At 39.0% G+C, this 17018-nt stretch overlaps 2 protein-coding genes across 11 annotated transcripts in view; both read right to left on the bottom strand.

Moving 5' to 3' along the window:
• Positions 1-8779, bottom strand: part of etv1 (ETS variant transcription factor 1) — a 35202-nt gene extending 26423 nt beyond the window's left edge. For 2 of the 8 annotated variants that reach the window (XM_049583329.1, XM_049583334.1), the window contains exons 1-8: positions 8616-8775; positions 7151-7298; positions 5660-5779; positions 3889-4084; positions 3436-3655; positions 3046-3150; positions 2520-2610; positions 2143-2190 (exon numbers count right to left, since the gene is read on the bottom strand). In XM_049583329.1, coding sequence (XP_049439286.1) covers positions 2143-2190; positions 2520-2610; positions 3046-3090 — 184 coding nt within the window. In that variant the 5' untranslated portion in view covers positions 3091-3150; positions 3436-3655; positions 3889-4084; ... (1 more) ...; positions 7151-7298; positions 8616-8775. Of the gene's footprint in view, positions 1-1400; positions 2043-2142; positions 2191-2519; positions 2611-3045; positions 3151-3431; positions 3831-3888; positions 4085-5659; positions 5780-7150; positions 7299-8615 lie in introns of those variants that run through there. The other 6 variants (XM_049583335.1, XM_049583330.1, XM_049583333.1 and 3 more) reach the window with 6 other exon arrangements.
• Positions 8780-9173: 394 nt separating this feature from the next.
• The window catches only part of dgkb (diacylglycerol kinase, beta), a 127739-nt gene continuing 119894 nt past the window's right edge, over positions 9174-17018 (bottom strand). For all 3 annotated transcript variants that reach the window (XM_049583322.1, XM_049583321.1, XM_049583324.1), the window contains 2 exons: positions 15880-15940; positions 9174-10953 (listed from right to left, as the gene is read on the bottom strand). In XM_049583322.1, coding sequence (XP_049439279.1) covers positions 10846-10953; positions 15880-15940 — 169 coding nt within the window. In that variant the 3' untranslated portion in view covers positions 9174-10845. The remainder of the gene's footprint in view (positions 10954-15879; positions 15941-17018) is intronic.

Below are 17018 nucleotides of genomic sequence, written 5' to 3'. Positions count from 1 at the left end.
TCTTTGAGTCGGAAATTCAGTCTGTCTCTCATAATTCCTCCTCTTGTTCCAATTACCTGAACTAATAAATCTTAGAAATGGGAAGGTATTCCTTTTCATCTTAATGGACAGGAAGTCATTCATTAAATCTACAATCTGGACGCGCACATCATCACATTGATCCATGACAGGCAGAACTGTAATCTTTAACAGTAATACCTCTTATCAGCCGCCGCCGTCTCTTTTCTCACTTTGGATACTGAAATATTAAAATCGTGTCTTATTCTTTTTACACGCCCTGCGGTGTGCGCCACGCCACCTCATAATCTAACTGCTGCTCAGATTCACCTACTCAACTACTCCAATATCTGTTTCAAAGCATACTTTTCATTTTTTAAAAGCTTTGGATTGCACTGCGAGGATTTTCAAATGTGTTAAAGAATAGATGGAGCCCATAAATGATTGAGAGTCGTCTTCACCTGTGTGAGGCGTGCAAGCTAAAATTTCTCCTGACACTTTTCCAGGGGATGTATTACGACTCAATCCTTATTTTTATAAAAAGTATTAAAGTTGATTCAATTACAGCGTGCACTTGAGAGTTCTACTTTACAGCTAGAATTATGGCTTTACAACCTGAGCACTGACTGGTGTGCTGAAATAGATACAGCTGGCATTTTATTGCTGCAATGCCATGATATAAAATGTTTAATTTCAAAAATTCAAATTCTAATTGGCTTATTTTACACAAATAAAACAGCACAATATTGATAAAAAGATAATATTTGAGCCTTTGTACATTAGATGTGGATCTGTTCTCATAATTTCTAATTATCCAAATTTTAATTAAAAGACTAAAAATAACCCTAACAGTAATTTTACACATTAAAACTGAGCTGTTTTTTTTTAAAGCACTACATTTTTCACATATAAATTATTTTTTAAAATAAATTAACGCAAACTTTTACTACAAAACAATTTGGTTTTTCTACTCTTATAACACTGTATGTACAAACCAGTATGGTGTAGTAAAGGGAAGATGCCTTCTATCATTACCAAGTGTCATAAACGTAATTTTAACACCACTGCTTTGGTCAATTTGCATAAAAAATACTTTACTTTTTGACTTATATACATGCAAAAATTACTTTAAATCCCCTGTTCCAAGTAATGATGTGCTTACACACTGCACAAATTCACACTGTCTGGATTTAAAATCAAAAACTACTTCCAGTAACCCTGAACATGTTCCAAACTCTAAAATATGCACGCTACTGAGATACAAACTTTCAGATTACATGCAATATTCAAAGAAATTCGCATCTGAGTGAGATGCAAATACAACAGTCAAGCAAAGAAGCCAAGGGGAACATGCACATGCACATAAAAAAAAGTCAATAAGATGAACAATATTCACCACTAACCAAAACTTCGGTGCTGCAGACACGGTGGAAAGAGGACACTCGCACTTAAATCCTGAAGCATCACGTCTCAGTTAGACCACAATGAGCAAGTCTTGCCATTAGAGAAAAAATATATTAAAAAAGCAAAGAAATTGATAAATATGTTTTTCTGTAAAAATCAATCGTCGCTTTGAGAGACTGATTCTGGTGTTTTAAAAGTCTGCGATTAAAAGAAAAATTATAGATCCATTCTTTTTTTTTTTTTCTTGCCGCCAAGAAATGAAATTGAAGAAGACAAGGTGATGGTACAGCTGGAGAAGATAGAGAGGTGTGCTGAGAGGAAGCAGAGAGAGAGAGAGAGAGAGAGAGAGAGAGGGAGGGAGAGAAAGGGGGAGAGCAGATGAGAGAGAGAGAGAGAGCCGGTAGGCTACAGCAGAGCTCTGGTGGAGGTGGAGGTGGTGGCGGCGGCTGGCGTGCAGCGTGTTAGCTCCTGCCAAAAGCAGAAGAGACAGTGAGCGTCGGAGAGCCTTCTCCTGGTAATTTGTGATGACACTCTCTGGGTAGAGCCTCCTCGGTCTCCCTCAAGACCCCTCTCTCACAGTCTCTAATGTATGCATGACACACAAGGTGCCTCTTCCACACAGGCTTTTAATTGGACTGCGACGCTAGGCTTGTAACTCCAGGCAGCTTTTTTCCCCCCTCACAACCTATCCATTTTTACCCATCTCTCCTCCTTTTCTTGCTCGAGATTTAAAACACTCACCTTCCGCCAGCCAAGTCTCCTGCAGCTGACTGAGGTCCTGGAAGAGCTCTGGAAGGGGGGGAAACGAAGCAAGAGAACAAGGCTTGAAGGCAGTTAAAAAACACAGTCAAAGCCCTGGAGGAGTATCAGAAACAACTGACTTCATTACAGCGGGCTGATACGCCGTCAGAGCCATTGGAGCTCAGTGGGCACGTGTGCAGCTAATAACAAGTCAATTTGTGTCTCTGACCACTGACAGAGCCTTGTGAGACTCATCACAGGCCGCTGTGTTGTAATTGAGACTCTGTAGTTAGCAGCGCAGGTGGCCACAAACCAATTGAATTTTGCTAAATGTTTAGGAGCCGTGAAATTAACTTCTCCCCCTGCCCTCTGCCTACCTTCAGTGTCCAAAGCCAGGTCGGACTTAATGAATTTTCTCTTTCTGTCATTTGCTGGCCTCTCGCAGCTCGTTGTCTTTTCTTGCTGCTTCTGCAACCAAAAAAAAAAAAAAGAAAAAAAAGAAAGAAGACACAAATCAATTTATTCTTCTCCTCACTGGAGCAGTGATTCTGTTGTTGGCTGCTGCACACGTGCAACTGAAGGAGCCACTCATTGATGCCTTTTAAAGCCATGCAAAGGGACCTGTGCTTCAGGTATAATTAACATGGTGCATGACCAATAACAGTGTAGTAGTGGGCACCTTGTTTAGCTGTTTATCTTTGATTATTAGATGAAACTTAAATGGTCCCTGAGGGAGAAATGAGTCTTGGCAGCAGCAGGAAGAAAGACAAGAGATGAGATCAGAAGAAATAGAAAAGTATTAGAGAGAAGAACAAGCAGGAAAGATATTAAAGATGATGTGAAAGTTCTGCATCTGTTATTTGATTTGCTTCCAAGTTTGTTTTTTGGTTAATGATAACTCACTTTGGAGTTACAGTAAGGCACTTGCTGGTCGTGAAATCTATCCATGCTGCACCGCTGTGGCTTTAATTGACGAGCAGAGTCCTCAGAGTCTCCTGTCCGGTCACCCTTCAAAGAAGCGAGATGGATAGAAAGCAGAAAGACAGAGCACATGAATGGATGTCTCTGAGTTTCACTCATTAAGGCACAGTTGAGTTCAGGAACCTCTTGCGATGGTTTTAAGACGGAAATCACCGACAACACCTCCGGCGATGCTGTAAAGTTAAGTTGACAATCTGCAAATTTCGTGCGTAATCGAGGAGCGAGCTGGGCTGCAGGGCGCGCCGAAATGTTTTACACGATAGAATAAAGTTATGGAGCAGAGGAAGTGTGGAGAAACTGACACGTACTTACCCAGCGACCTCGCTTTCATCCGCGCGCAGAGTGCCACGGAGCGGCTGCAGGATCTCCACAGTCCCGGCTGCTGCTTGCGCTTCTCCCCGCTCACTGTGTTGCTTTCTAGCGGCTTGGCATCGCCTCCCGGGGCCTCCCATGGAAACAAGCCGCACTCCGCTTCCTATTGGTCGTCAATGTCTTTCACTGGATCAGATTGCTGGCAGTCAATCACGCACGGCTGCAGGCGGTAAGCATCGGAGAAGTCAGTGGTCACATTCAAGTGTCGTGCGCTTTTATAATTAAAAAAAAAAAGTTTGGACTTTTGGAGTTATTTTTCAACAGGAAATACGCACCAAACTTACGCATAATTTTGTCATGCTTTTAAAGTTACACACATGCAAACTGCACCTGCACACCCCCTCCCCTAACACACACACACACACACACACACACACAGAGTCCTGTCTTTACCCCCTCTCCCTCTCGTTTTCCTCGCGCACAGTGTGTGTACACACAAACACACTCCTCACTCCTCTCCCGGTCAAGTTTGTGTCCATGGTAACTGTGTTTTGAGGAGTCTCCAGAGGGACTTGCTTGAAGCGCCAGCTCTTCCCTCTCCTGTAAGGGATACATTGTTGGGAGTGCCGGACCCGCAGAAGGCAGTGACCTGGAAGTAAAGCACAGGTCACTGGGCAAAACTGAGGACAGCTTCCAAAAAAACTAAACACTGCTTCCTAACACACACACATGGACGATAAAAAAAGAGTGTCCTGACCTTAAAGCTGGAGTAGAGGGGAGAGTTTTAATCTTGCTGTTTTTCTGCAGCTTTCTGGTTTATACACCGGGAACTCAATGTTATATTACTCAGAAAGTAAAATGCTGATCAGGCAGAGATAAAATTTTAAATATAATCTATAACAGAGTGCTCTGGGGATGACGTTGGTTCCCTTGTCAAAAAACCTATGTGATCTTTCCACTGGATTTTGGATTATTGCAGAAAACAAACTCTAAGGCAATCAAACATTTATGATACTTACATGTTGTGTTCAATATGATCCCACTTTTATGATTTTTGAAGCCTGAATTCAGTCACCGGAAGTAAAAAGCTAACTATAGGCTATAAACGAACTACATTACGGTCACATAATTTAACATCCCCAACACAATGATGCTGTAAAGTTGTGGTTGGCTTGACGACCCTCTGCAGTTTCATTTAGCTACTTGTTAGCAACGCATTTTTAAAGACATGTAAAAGCCTCAAAATTCACGAGTGGGGTATTTACTGTCATATTTTATGATATAGAACAAAATGTTACGGTTTCTTAAGCTTGTGTCAATCACCGACCTAATTTCAGACATCTAACCTAATTCAAAAAACACACTGACTTTAAGAGGGAACACACACATATAGACCCATATAGCTATTTGGGATTAGTAGGACTATAAAAAACTAAATACTTGTCTTCAAATGATTACTTTTCGGTTAACAGCGTATTAGCTTGTTGCCGTTGCTAAAGTTGGTCAAATTTGTTGCCATATCAAACTACATATGTTATTAATCATAAATAATCAAGTTTCAACCAATAAATCTGATCAGGTTTTTTATCTTCTCTACTTTTGTTTTGGGATTAGCTGCAGACTGACTTGGCTGAGATGGCTGCCATCTTGTTTCTACATGGATTAGTGTATTGTGCTCTTAGTACCACTAGATGGCACAAAAAAGTGACCATGAACAAGGACAACAGGTCTGAGTTAAGTAGAATGAAGGCCAGCAGCAAGAGTACCTGTGTTGATAGCCAATGCATAGTATGGCGAACATACTAGCTAGCTTACTAGCTAAATCAGTCAAGCTATTGTAAAATTTCAATTAGTAGCCCGGGCTACTATTTGCTTAAATCACTGAACTCAACAGGCGTCTATATGGGACAGGCCTTTAATTCATTTAATACAAAACTGTTGCTCAGCAAAGATTGGAAAATATGATCCAATTGTTTATTTGAACCAGTATGAATTTTACGTGGATAAAAATTAGGCTTCGAATAACAAATCAAATATGAATCATTCATTTAATGTGGCTCCAAGAGACAAGACGTCAAAGAGGATTACGGCACCTGGCATATCGACACACCACCATTTTATCCTGTTTAACAATATTCATAAATCGGATACATTTTTACGAAAACCCTCTTTGATTCGATTCAGCAGTGGACCTTTACGGACTAAAGGAACGTGAGTAACTTACCTGGTAATTGAGGAATGGACACATATTCTGACTTTATGGCAGCTTCAGAGGAAGGGAGTCACCACTTGTTTTTTGTCGTCATCCCGGTACATCTGGATGAGTAACGGTCGTCTCTGGTGCCTGTGGTTTCAGTAAAATGAACTGAATGATTGGATTGTGGAGAATCTAACTGAGCTAACAATAGGTAGCATCTCCATATTAACAAAAGTTTAAACATTTATATTTGTATGTGTTATCCAAACAGCTAACTGATGTTAGTTCAGGTGGGTAGTCAACAACCTGGTTTTACACATCCAAAGAAATACTATTAAAAAAAAATGAACTGCTTGGCAACTAGACCAGGCCTCTAATTGAGACAGGCCTTTAATTGTCAAAATGTGTAGCCACACAAGGCTAGTGAAAGGGGCTGGGTGTTGAATTGGGGCGAGGCTTTTAATTGAAGTTTTACACTATAACAGGTATAACAACCAACAATTTCCTCTTGGGGATCAAAAAAGTATTTCTGTATACTGGTAGCCTTAGCTTGATAACAACTTTTGCAAATGTTCCCAACAGATTTTATATTGTTACCTGTTTTTTTTTATTTTATTTTTTTATCTTTAACAATTTTTGGCTTAGTACATATTAAGAGCATTACTTACTTAATATCCTCATTCTAACTGTTATCTTGCCTTTTTTTAAATGTCTTTCTTCCTGACCTTACATAGTTTGTATATTAGTGTTCAGGTTTAGGAAGTTCTCAGATCATGTACTTATGTGAAAGCAGCAATGTGGCAGTGTAAAAATACTGTTACAAATAAGTCATGCATTCAAAATTTTACCAAAGTAAAAGCACATCAGAAAGTACCAAAAGTAAAAGCAGGGTACTTATTATGCAGAGTGGCACATTTCAGAATAATGTATCACTGAATTCTAATTACTGGTTTATAAATGTGTACATCTCTTGGATGTTGATGTTGATGAAGGTGGGGCAAAATTAACTACTTTATATCAGAGTACAGTATTAGCACCATCTACCAGCTAAATCCTGGTAAATATGCAAGTGGCTGGTAGATTTGCTTCACTCTGCACCATGTGTGTATTTCTTATCTGAACTGAGGCTCTGTAGGGTGTCATATGTTGTAGAGATTACAGATTGTAAAGCTGTTTGAGACTATGTTGAGCTACATAAATTTAAACAGACTTGACATGTCTTCTAATGGCTTTCTTTCATAGCCTATCATCCAGATAAATTTAAACAGCTTTTCATTTCACAAACATTTGATGGCACATCTGTGTCTAACAGGAGTTGTACCTGAAAGTACTCTGAGGGCTTGTGGTGGAGAAAAGTAAACTGTGAGTTTGAAAAGTAGTGTTTCCTACCGCAACAAGGATTAAACCTGATTTGTTTTGTAACTGTGGTTGCTAAAACGTGTTTCTACGGTGCAACAATCAACAAAGATTTCCCCTGCACTTACATATAGGACAGATCTAGGATAAAGGGAACTTTACCATTGCACTGAACACCTGACTGAAAGACGGACATATCGGAAGTCAGCAGTGGTCACGCTGATGCCATCTTGGATCCAGGCAGGGCTCCATTACCAGGCAGGTGAAGTGGATGTGAAGTGAAGTACTGTGTCACTCCTGCTGAACCCCCCTGAGGACGGAGAAATGCAGTTCAAGTGCAGGCGTCCACCCATCTGACACCGAGACACGCAGTAAACAAAGTGCCACTCCAGACAATAGCATAGACAGATTTATTTTGGTTTAGTTGTGAGGACACTACTGTTTCTCCAGTCTAACGAGGTCCAGTGGTAGCCTACGTGCCTAGAAATATAAATTTAATTTTTGTTAAGAATTTAGTATCTTGGTGTTTGTTTTGAACTTATTTTGTTAAAATTCCAATAAGAATTTTTATTTTTTTTTTCTGCATTGATAGCAACCCCGGCATTATCCTAGTTTTGTTCCATGGGGACATGCATCTTTATAACAGCTGACAATGTTGGTACTGGTAATTTGATTGAAGCAATATAGGCACTAAAGTAGTCAACGTTGTTGGCGATTTATAACTGATTTAAATTATTTTAATGTCATTCTGTGTTTCAGTGTCATGATTGAAAGAATTTGGAAACACACTGAGATTACAGTGCTTGATGAGTTTTGACAGTGTGGTCTTTTTCCACCATTGGATTCAATAAAGAGAAAAGACAACAATGCAGGAGCGACAGTAGCTAACGATTTAGCTGTTGTTAGCTATAGTGTGACAGCTATCGTTAGCTTCATTATTTAGCAAAAATTAAAAAAGTAATTCACTAGCTATAGGGGGTCTACTGTTAACTTAAGCACTTAGCTATAGTTTAAAATATACTGTGTTAGCTATTGGGTCTACCATGGCTAACAAATGAGCTTTCACTAGCTTAAGTTAGACATTAGCTACAGTAGCTCTATATGGCTAATGAATTAGCTGTTGTCAACTATACCTAGACAACTATTGTTAGCTTCATTATTTAGCAACAGTTTAACAGCTAATTCACTAGCTATAGGTGGTCTACTGTGAACTTCAGCTAGTTAAAAATATATTTTGTTAGCTATTGGGTCTACCGTTGCCAAAAATTTAGCTTTCGTTAGCTAAAGTACGACATTAGCTACAGTAGCTCTCAATGGCTTACAAATTAGCTGTTGTTAGCTATACTGAGGCAGCTATTCTTAGCTTCAGTATTTAGCAAGAATTAAAAAGTTAATTCACTTGCTATAGGGGGTCCACTGTTAACTTCAGTACTTAGCTACCATTAAAAATATATATCGTTAGCTACTGGGTCTGCTGTAGCTAACAACTGAGCTGTTTATAGCCGTTTCACAGCTAATTCTTCTTGACCTCGGTGAGCTTTTGGTACTGTAGATCACAACACCTGATACAACACATCCAGTTTGGTGTCTCCACTGGTTGCACTGCATTACAATGGTTCATTCCTACCTCAAAAATAGAAGCCTCTCTGTCAGGATAGGAAATCACTCCTCTTCTTCAGCCACTCTTTCCTATGGGGTCCCTCAAGGATCCAGCTTAGGTCCCATTTACTTTTCATTGTACTTGCTTCTTCTCAGCTAAATTATTAAAAAAAAAAAGACTACATCTCCTTCCGCTCCTATGCTGATGACACACAGCTGTATCTCCCTGGATGGCACAGAACTTCCTTCAGTTGAATAACAGCAAACCAGAAGTTGTCCTATTTGCCCCCTTGATGGATCCAAAATTCAAAATAAAGTCATAATTGGCCTGGTTTGCAGTTTTTTTAAGACTTGTTCCAGCTTCAAAATGTTTATCCATTCATCCAACTAAAAACCCATGAAAAATCCCACCGAGTTTTGAGACGACAGAACCAGGGGTGCTAAAATGTATTAGGGAGTCAAAAGTCAATGTGTATTAGTGAGTCAAATGTGTATTAGGGAGTCAAAGGTCAATGGCCAAAGAACACCAGAACACTATGTCAAACAACAAAGGCTTTTTTATTATTATTATTTTCATTATCACTTTTCTCAGTCAACATTGGCAGGCAGAATTTTTTAGGCAGAACAACATGGTGTGAGTTCTAGAGTGAAAGCAGTAAGCGAAAAAATAAATAAATACTGTGTACAAAAATACAACCTCACTGTACAAATGCAGCACCATACAAAGCAAAGAGATGGGAGACTCATAAGACCTCAGCCTCCACTAGCGTATGGCACTTTTAAAGACTGAAACAGTCAAGCCTAAAATCATTCTCAGAAAACAAGCAGGAGTGCAAGTCAGTTAAAAACAACACATTTATCGGGTGTGCGTCTCACTGGTACATGTAGGTCCCAAAAGATTTAAAGTTTGTCTTTGGTGAGACTGAATGAGATACATGTTACTTGAATGCAAAAAGGTACTGAATCAGAATAATGACATTTATTTGTATAAGGAGACTCTCATATGATCAAATTTTTTAAAAGGAGCATTGTTTATGGATGGCATGTGAACACGAGTGGCTGTAAAATTCCTCTTACAACTAATGATTGGATTGGACTGATTTTCAGTATTGATTCTTTAAATCAAGCTTGTACTAGATATATATGTCAGTAGTCATTTTGTATTTAGACCTTAATTGGTCAATGTACGCCTTTGTGTGCAGCGGACTGTAAACACTCAACTGTAGACAATGGAGCAAATCAATGACCAGAGGCAGTCAGACTAGTTCTTGTGAATATCTCATACAGGAAAGTCATTGTTTTTCCACTTCAAAAGTACCTGAGTACCTGTTCAGAAAAACACAGGGTCTCATTGAAATGCAGCCATCTTGTAAAGTATGATATGGTTAAACCGAGCAGCACTGTATTAAAAAAAACAACAATCAATTTCCACAAGTGTCAAACCAGATCTTGGTCACTCATGCAACGGAAGGTGTGCACACAATTGGTAAAACTGTCTGGAAATCTCTCGTGCGACGTAAAACAAAGAGTGTCATGCATTTTTTATGAAGATCAATAATCATTCCTAATCTTTCCACTGACGGAGCGGCAACACAGCAGATCAAAACATGACAAGGATGACTTGCAGGAACCATTAAAAGAAAGCATAAGTGATTCTCTGTCTTTTCACTACTTGAAGCCATTCATGAGTGAGGCGCTTAAGAAACGCTGAGCAAAGAAACTTCACCTCCTACTAAACACTTTGGAAAGATCGACTGCAAGCTCCAGATATGTCAGCTTCAACAGCAGCAACCTCTTTCACTGTCCGTCATGCATCAGGGGTATGCAAATGCAAAAAACGGTTTAAAAAACATCAATAGCAGCAAAATATGAATAAATAAATAAATACATCATATCACAAAAACACATTCATCTGTGTTTTTTTCCACGTGGCACAGATAACAACAGCAAAAATAAAAACAGACTTTTTATAAAACTGGACTTCCCGAAATAGCTTCAGTATTTTTGGAGCCAAACTACTCTGCACACTGTAGATCGAAGCATCAGTCCTAAACACACCACATTCTGGATTAAATCAGGGCTTCTCAGTCACGTCTCCACGCTGCTGGCGATACATACCGAACCTACAGTTTGCTACTTTACGCTGGGCTATCAAACAGGCATCAAAGGCCCCCCCTCTTCACTAATGGGCCGAGTGATGATCAACTTGTGACCGCTGCTCTGCAGGTGCTTCTGAGGACTCGAAGATCTTGAACCGATCAGTCTTTGCTCTCAGTGCGCGTTCGTCTGATGACCGAGGAGAAGAAGCTTCGGCTTTGTGGGGGTCCCATCAACATGGGAGCCTGGTTCTTGTGGATGATCTCAATCTGGTGTTAGAAAAAAAGGCAAAGAAGCTGAGATTTATTTTGGAGCTGCTTGTTGCATTTCAAAGAATATGTGAGGAAATGATTGAGCTAATATCCGTGTACCATTTCCTGTTTTCTGTGTGTCCATTGTCCCACATGTTTCAAGAATCTGTGGCCCATTAAACCTGCTTTAATCTAATCAGCATTATGAATCACACCTGAGTAGAGCTTTCCAAGGCCCCTCAACCTCCTCTTTCTCTTTCTCCCAGGCAGTGGATTCAAACTGTTTTCAATCCCCGGTCATCAAATAGTGACCAACAGTCACACCCCTTCGTGTCCTAAGGCTCATTTATACTGCCTTTACATACGAAAACAGACATGCTCATACTGCCCTCATACTTCCTCATGCGTCCTTTATGATGGTTAACAGAACAGGCAGTGTTGTAGACAGTTGTGGTCTGTGAGGTCATTAAATACATCGGGACATGTAGACGGAGAGTTCTTTTCACTATGTTGCCAATTGGTTTTGTTCTGCCATTAAATTTCTTTGTTGTCTCCTATGGTCATATCTTACTTGAACTACACTACACTGTCTCCATGGTCTCTGGTGGTACTGCTTTTTTTGTCCGTATCTATAAGCTTTCAGGAAACGTGGACAAATATGGATGAAATAAAGCCAGAGTACAGACAGAAGGCTCCGTCTGTCTCTGTATCTACGTTGAGCATAAACAAGCCCTTACATGGATGCACAGGCCCCCCTTTTGCATATTCAAATTCAAATCCAAACTTTATTTCCAAATCATAAGAGGGTCCATAGCAAAAATAGGACATACAAAACATACCAGATAAAAACCACAATCCATCTGCGTGATGCACAGCTGACACACATTGTAACATGTGGTTACTGTTGTGAAATGGTCACAGTTAGGTTTAAGGCTCATTTATACTCCTTTACTGTATGTATAAAATAGTCACTTTTTTATTACCATAATTTACTTGACTTCTACTTTCAAAACCTATGTACATTTACTATAATAAAATTACTTTTGATACTTAAGCACATTAAATATAAGATTCTTTAAGACTTTTAATTAAGTAATATTCTAATACCTTCAGCTAAAGTCATTTTCTGGCAAGAAATCTGTACTTTTGCTTAAGTATGGCTTTCAGGTACTTCATGCACCACGCACAAACCACACGCAGAACTGAAGCACACCACAATACTTGAACCAGTATTAATAGTGATGGCAATTTGTTTAGGTTATTTATAATTATGGTTACATTTGCTGAAGGTTATTTTGGACAATGATGCCTTTCAAAGCATAGTACTTTTTTTTTTTTTTTTAAATCAATATATCCAGTCCTTCTGATTTTACTTTTTTATTCTCTGTATTTTTCAATCAAAATGTAAAACATTTTGAATGACACTGATTTGTTTTGAAAGGTGCTATATAAATAAAATTTGATTGATTGATTGAATATATGGGGTGTTGGTGAAGATTCTTACTCATCCAGGTCCTGGCTATGTGCTATATCGTAGGCAACTGGACTTGAGTTTCTTGAAGACGTTTCATCTCTCATCTAGTAGAATCTTAAGAAGCCTCTTGGATGAGAAGTGAAACATCTTCAAGAAACTCAAGCAAGTCCATTTGCCTATGATAAAGCACAAATATATGGGGGTGTGCATTATGAGTATATTTAAATATGCTGCCTCGCTTTCACTACGGGAGAGGGCAACTTGGAAGATTTCAGCTTTAAGGTAAATCAGTGGTTCACCTGAGAACTACGGGGGTCCAAAAAGGGGCTCATTTGGGTCTTACACATTATGAGGAACATAATTTTAACTGCAGTTTAAATCACTAGAATTTCTTTTCCAATTAAACAGTGATATTTATCTTTTAATCCTCTGCTGTCTCCCTGCAGAATGTAATCCAATACATCCACAACAATGGGTCCATATGGGTTCTTGTCAAACAGGGCCTGTTCGCTTATTAATGCACTTCTAAGGGTCCTTAATATGACAAACTTTGAGAATCCCAGGGGTCCATCTGTCTGATAATGAATGGTAACATACATTATGGTGGATTCTAGTAAAGTATAGGCTTTATTGGTATAGCATCTGACAATATCCTGTTTCCCAACAATGATGCCATCAGTGGAACAACAAATATCAACCATCTCGCGTTGCCAAATCAAGTACATAGTTCATTAAACCGTTGCACTAAGAGTCTAAACGCAGTAATGGGGAGAGGAAATGCTGCCATCTGCATTAAAGGGACCACATTCACTTCAAAGGAAAGCTGCCATTTGTTGTACTTGCACTCTGACTCGGTAGCAATTACCAGCTTTTGTAGGCTTTCTGCCATCATTAGACGTGATTGAGCTTAATGTTTCTGATGCACTTTACAAAAGACAAAAAATTACAACCATTCTAGGCAAGACACTGGTCCCATGAGGGAGATCTAAAGAAATACCTGAAATAAATCTGGATGATAACTGAGCTCTGTTTTAAAGATGCAACATCAAGCATTTATAAGCATCAAGAGCCCCAGATACAGAGCTACATAGAGCTATGCGGCTCTTAAAAATTAAAAACAATTAGAACAAATTATCTCTGTAATAGACTCCAATACCATCAAAAGTCATTCAAGGTCATAAAAACTAAACAGGTTTTATATTTAAGAAACAACAAAGTGACATTTTACCAGAATCACATCTGGGAATACAGTAAAATTTCAGTTTGTTATTTTAGACCTAATTATCAAAGAGACTGTGATTCATGTCATATGTCACTTAAAAATGCAAATGGTTGGATGGTGTTAAATATGTTATGCATGCAGAGGAACTGAGGTTAATTTGCATAGTTGTTGTTGTTAATAATTAGTGGGTTAACATCCCATTTGAACTGCGGTGTTTTTATAAGCATTTAACAGGTCGACTGATTCAAATTCAGCCCCGACATACAGTATGAATAACTCACCGTGGAAATCATTGCAGCACAATTATGGATTGTCAGATCCTAACTTTGCTTGGTGGAGTTGTGCCAGCGGACACAAGAGCCCTTGCAGGCTACTCGTTTTGTCATGCACTGGGTTTCTTAGCGATGCCTGAGCAATCCATATGTAAATCTCGGCAGCACTTCATCTGCAGTGGCGTTGTAATTAAAGCTAAACACAACCGTAATCAACGCAAACTGAGGAGTTTCATTTTGAAAAATGAACAACTTGGACAGAGGGCAAACACTCGTCAAAGCACATGTTCGAGACGCAGACGGTAAGAAAATTAGGAGAAGTGAGACTTGCATCAATAAACACAAAACAATGATCTGTGGGAGAAATGACAGGAACAGTGACTGTCTGTTATTTTGAAACCAGGCCGTTAAATACTTTTATATTCATTGTCAGATTGTTGTGTTAGAATATCATTAGTGCAGTGCTGTTCTGCTGAATGTGTTTTGTCTTTTTAAACATCAACCTGCTCAGAAACTAAAGACATAAATTAGTGAGTGGGGTAAAATCTGGTATTTAACATTATAATGATGGCATTTAAAATTCTCTTATATTTTCCCTTAATTTTCTGTTAAGAGAAAAAAGAAGAGAAGTCAACTCCAGATGTACCTAACAGTTTTAACCATCCAAATCTGCTCCTACCCAGGCCTACTGAATGATGAATCCCACTTTACCATAGCAACCTATTAGCGTAGGTAACGCCCCCTCAACACTACGGGCAGGTGTTGTGCTGTGTGCAAAGACTCTGGCACATACCAAATAAATGGAGCGGTGCCACCGAAAAAAAGTCTTAATTTTGAGAAGATGATACTATGATTTTTTTCTGCATTAAAAATGACAAAACTTATTATCAAATATTTTCAATTATCAATTAATTTTCTGATCAATTGACCAATCATTTCAGCTACACTTCTGACTTGATAAAGTAACAAAATAATTCTAGTCGAATAAAAAATGTAGTGGAGTAGAGGAAGAAAGTAGCAAATTATATTCAGCCACAAAACAAACCTGAAAAGCAGGAAATCAGAACAGAAGTACAGAGAGTTGTTGCATAGAGACGATACACTGTCTCATCTAGTTGCATTGGTGTGAACCTGCAGGTTTTTAGAACGTTGCAGAGCGGCACATCGCAACTAGCTGCCTGTTTCAACTTGTCTTGTCACAAATCTTTGGTCTGTACTGGGCTTTAAAATACCTCAAATTTGTACTCAGGTGCAGTACTTGAGTAAATGTACTTAGTTACAGTCCACCACTGGTCACCTGAGGGATGCACAGTAACTGAGGTTACAGTAATTGGGATTAATGGAGCAGTTCTTGAGCCCACATATTTAGTTATCCAGTCAATTTAATTACACAATCTAAATTTAATTTATGATATTTATGCTTTTTTTATGTTACTCATATTTAAAACTTGTGTTTCTTGTGTTAAACTAATAATTTGCAGACTATGAAAATGAGATTTTTAAAAACAATCTTGTTAAGAGTGCTCTGATAACAAAACATTGGTGAATCCCAGAAATCATTGGGTATTAACAACTCGTTTCTGCATGAGTCTTAATGCTTGCTGCAATTTCACTTCATTTCAATGGAATCATCGAGATCAGTGGAGGTGCTTGATGTAGCGAAATAAATCACCAATAAACAGAGCAACTCTTATCAGGCAAAGTAGGTGAAACCATCTGTTCCGGTGTAGCCTGTCTGTGTGGGGGCTTCGAATAATCACACCATCAAGTGAGAGTAAATAAAAACCAGCTGAAAAGCTAGTTGAAGATGAACAACTCCTGTAGTTGAAGTTGTCACCTTGCTGCAGCGATGTAGAGAAGTATCTTCAGTACATCACCCTTACATGTGGTTACAGGTGTAACCGATCACACTTGAGATGACACACAACATGGAAGATGGGTGTCGTCAAAGGTGCTAGAGACAGTTAATGACTCACAGTGCAGGGAGTCTGCATCCAAGGCTCCCCATCAATCTGCATGGGAAGGGATTTACTGGTTCTGTCAGGGAAGAAGACATGTTACAATTCAACTTTTAATCAGAAAATGTTACACCAGAATACTTAATAAGGATGTCTGCAGGTCTTAAATTTAATTATATAAATACTAGTCTTAACTGCCACAAACATTTATCTAATTTTTATTTATTTTTGTGAAAATGACTAATGCTGTTTAGCTTGAAAGTCGACAGTACTGATGTTACAAATCTTCAAACCTATCACTGTCTGTGTACTTTATACTTGCATAGATTAACCTAACTCACTCTAATAACCATATTCCTACATAAAACCTCACTCTATACATAGTCTATACTTATCTTTACACTTACCTACAATGTTTGAGTGAGAAAAAAGGGTTTGTCTTAAGTTTGGTTATTGAAAATGTCTAAAAACAGCATTAAATTTAAGTGTTTGATACCTCTAGACACCCGTAGATGTCGACTCTAAAGCTGAAAACACACCGGCACCAACGCGTGTCAAGTGCAGCCCCTAGCACACACTGGACACATCGCATTGCAGCTCGTCAACAGACGACCACACCAAGTTATTACTACTTTTACTGAAAGATCTGTACTTCTTCCACCTCTACATTAGCTTAAAATCATGTGCTGAGAGCCCCTAATCAAACTCAATTACCCACCCGAAGAGCCGATCTCCAGAGCTATGACTCGCCAGGTACTATCTTTTTGGCCATTGTCTTTATAATCACAGGATTATGGGTTTAGCGTGGAATATTTCTTGACCTCAATGAGTCTCTCTTCATCATTTCATCATCATTCTTTATCACACACAAGACAAATTAACAGCTACAGAGTTTAAACATTGATGGTGAGGAGAGGAGTCGAGCTGCCATAGGAGCAGAGAAAAAGAGCTGCTACAGGAGCTGGTATGTACAAACAGAGTGTGAGGTGGGAAAGTTTGCATTCAATTCCGGGGCTGGGAAGGCTGGAAATTAGCAGCGTAAACTGCCGTGTTTTTAGCCACCGCCTATGTGGGGTTGTACATTGAAAAGGGGACATATTTTTTGACATGTAGTGTTCGCCGCTGGTGTGTTTGCTTAACATTTCAATGCCTAAATT

Source organism: Epinephelus fuscoguttatus, linkage group LG8 (assembly GCF_011397635.1).
Source record: "Epinephelus fuscoguttatus linkage group LG8, E.fuscoguttatus.final_Chr_v1".
NCBI classification, from domain to species: domain Eukaryota; kingdom Metazoa; phylum Chordata; class Actinopteri; order Perciformes; family Serranidae; genus Epinephelus; species Epinephelus fuscoguttatus.
Note: the sequence above shows the minus strand (reverse complement) of the source record. Positions and strands in the feature narration are given on the sequence as shown.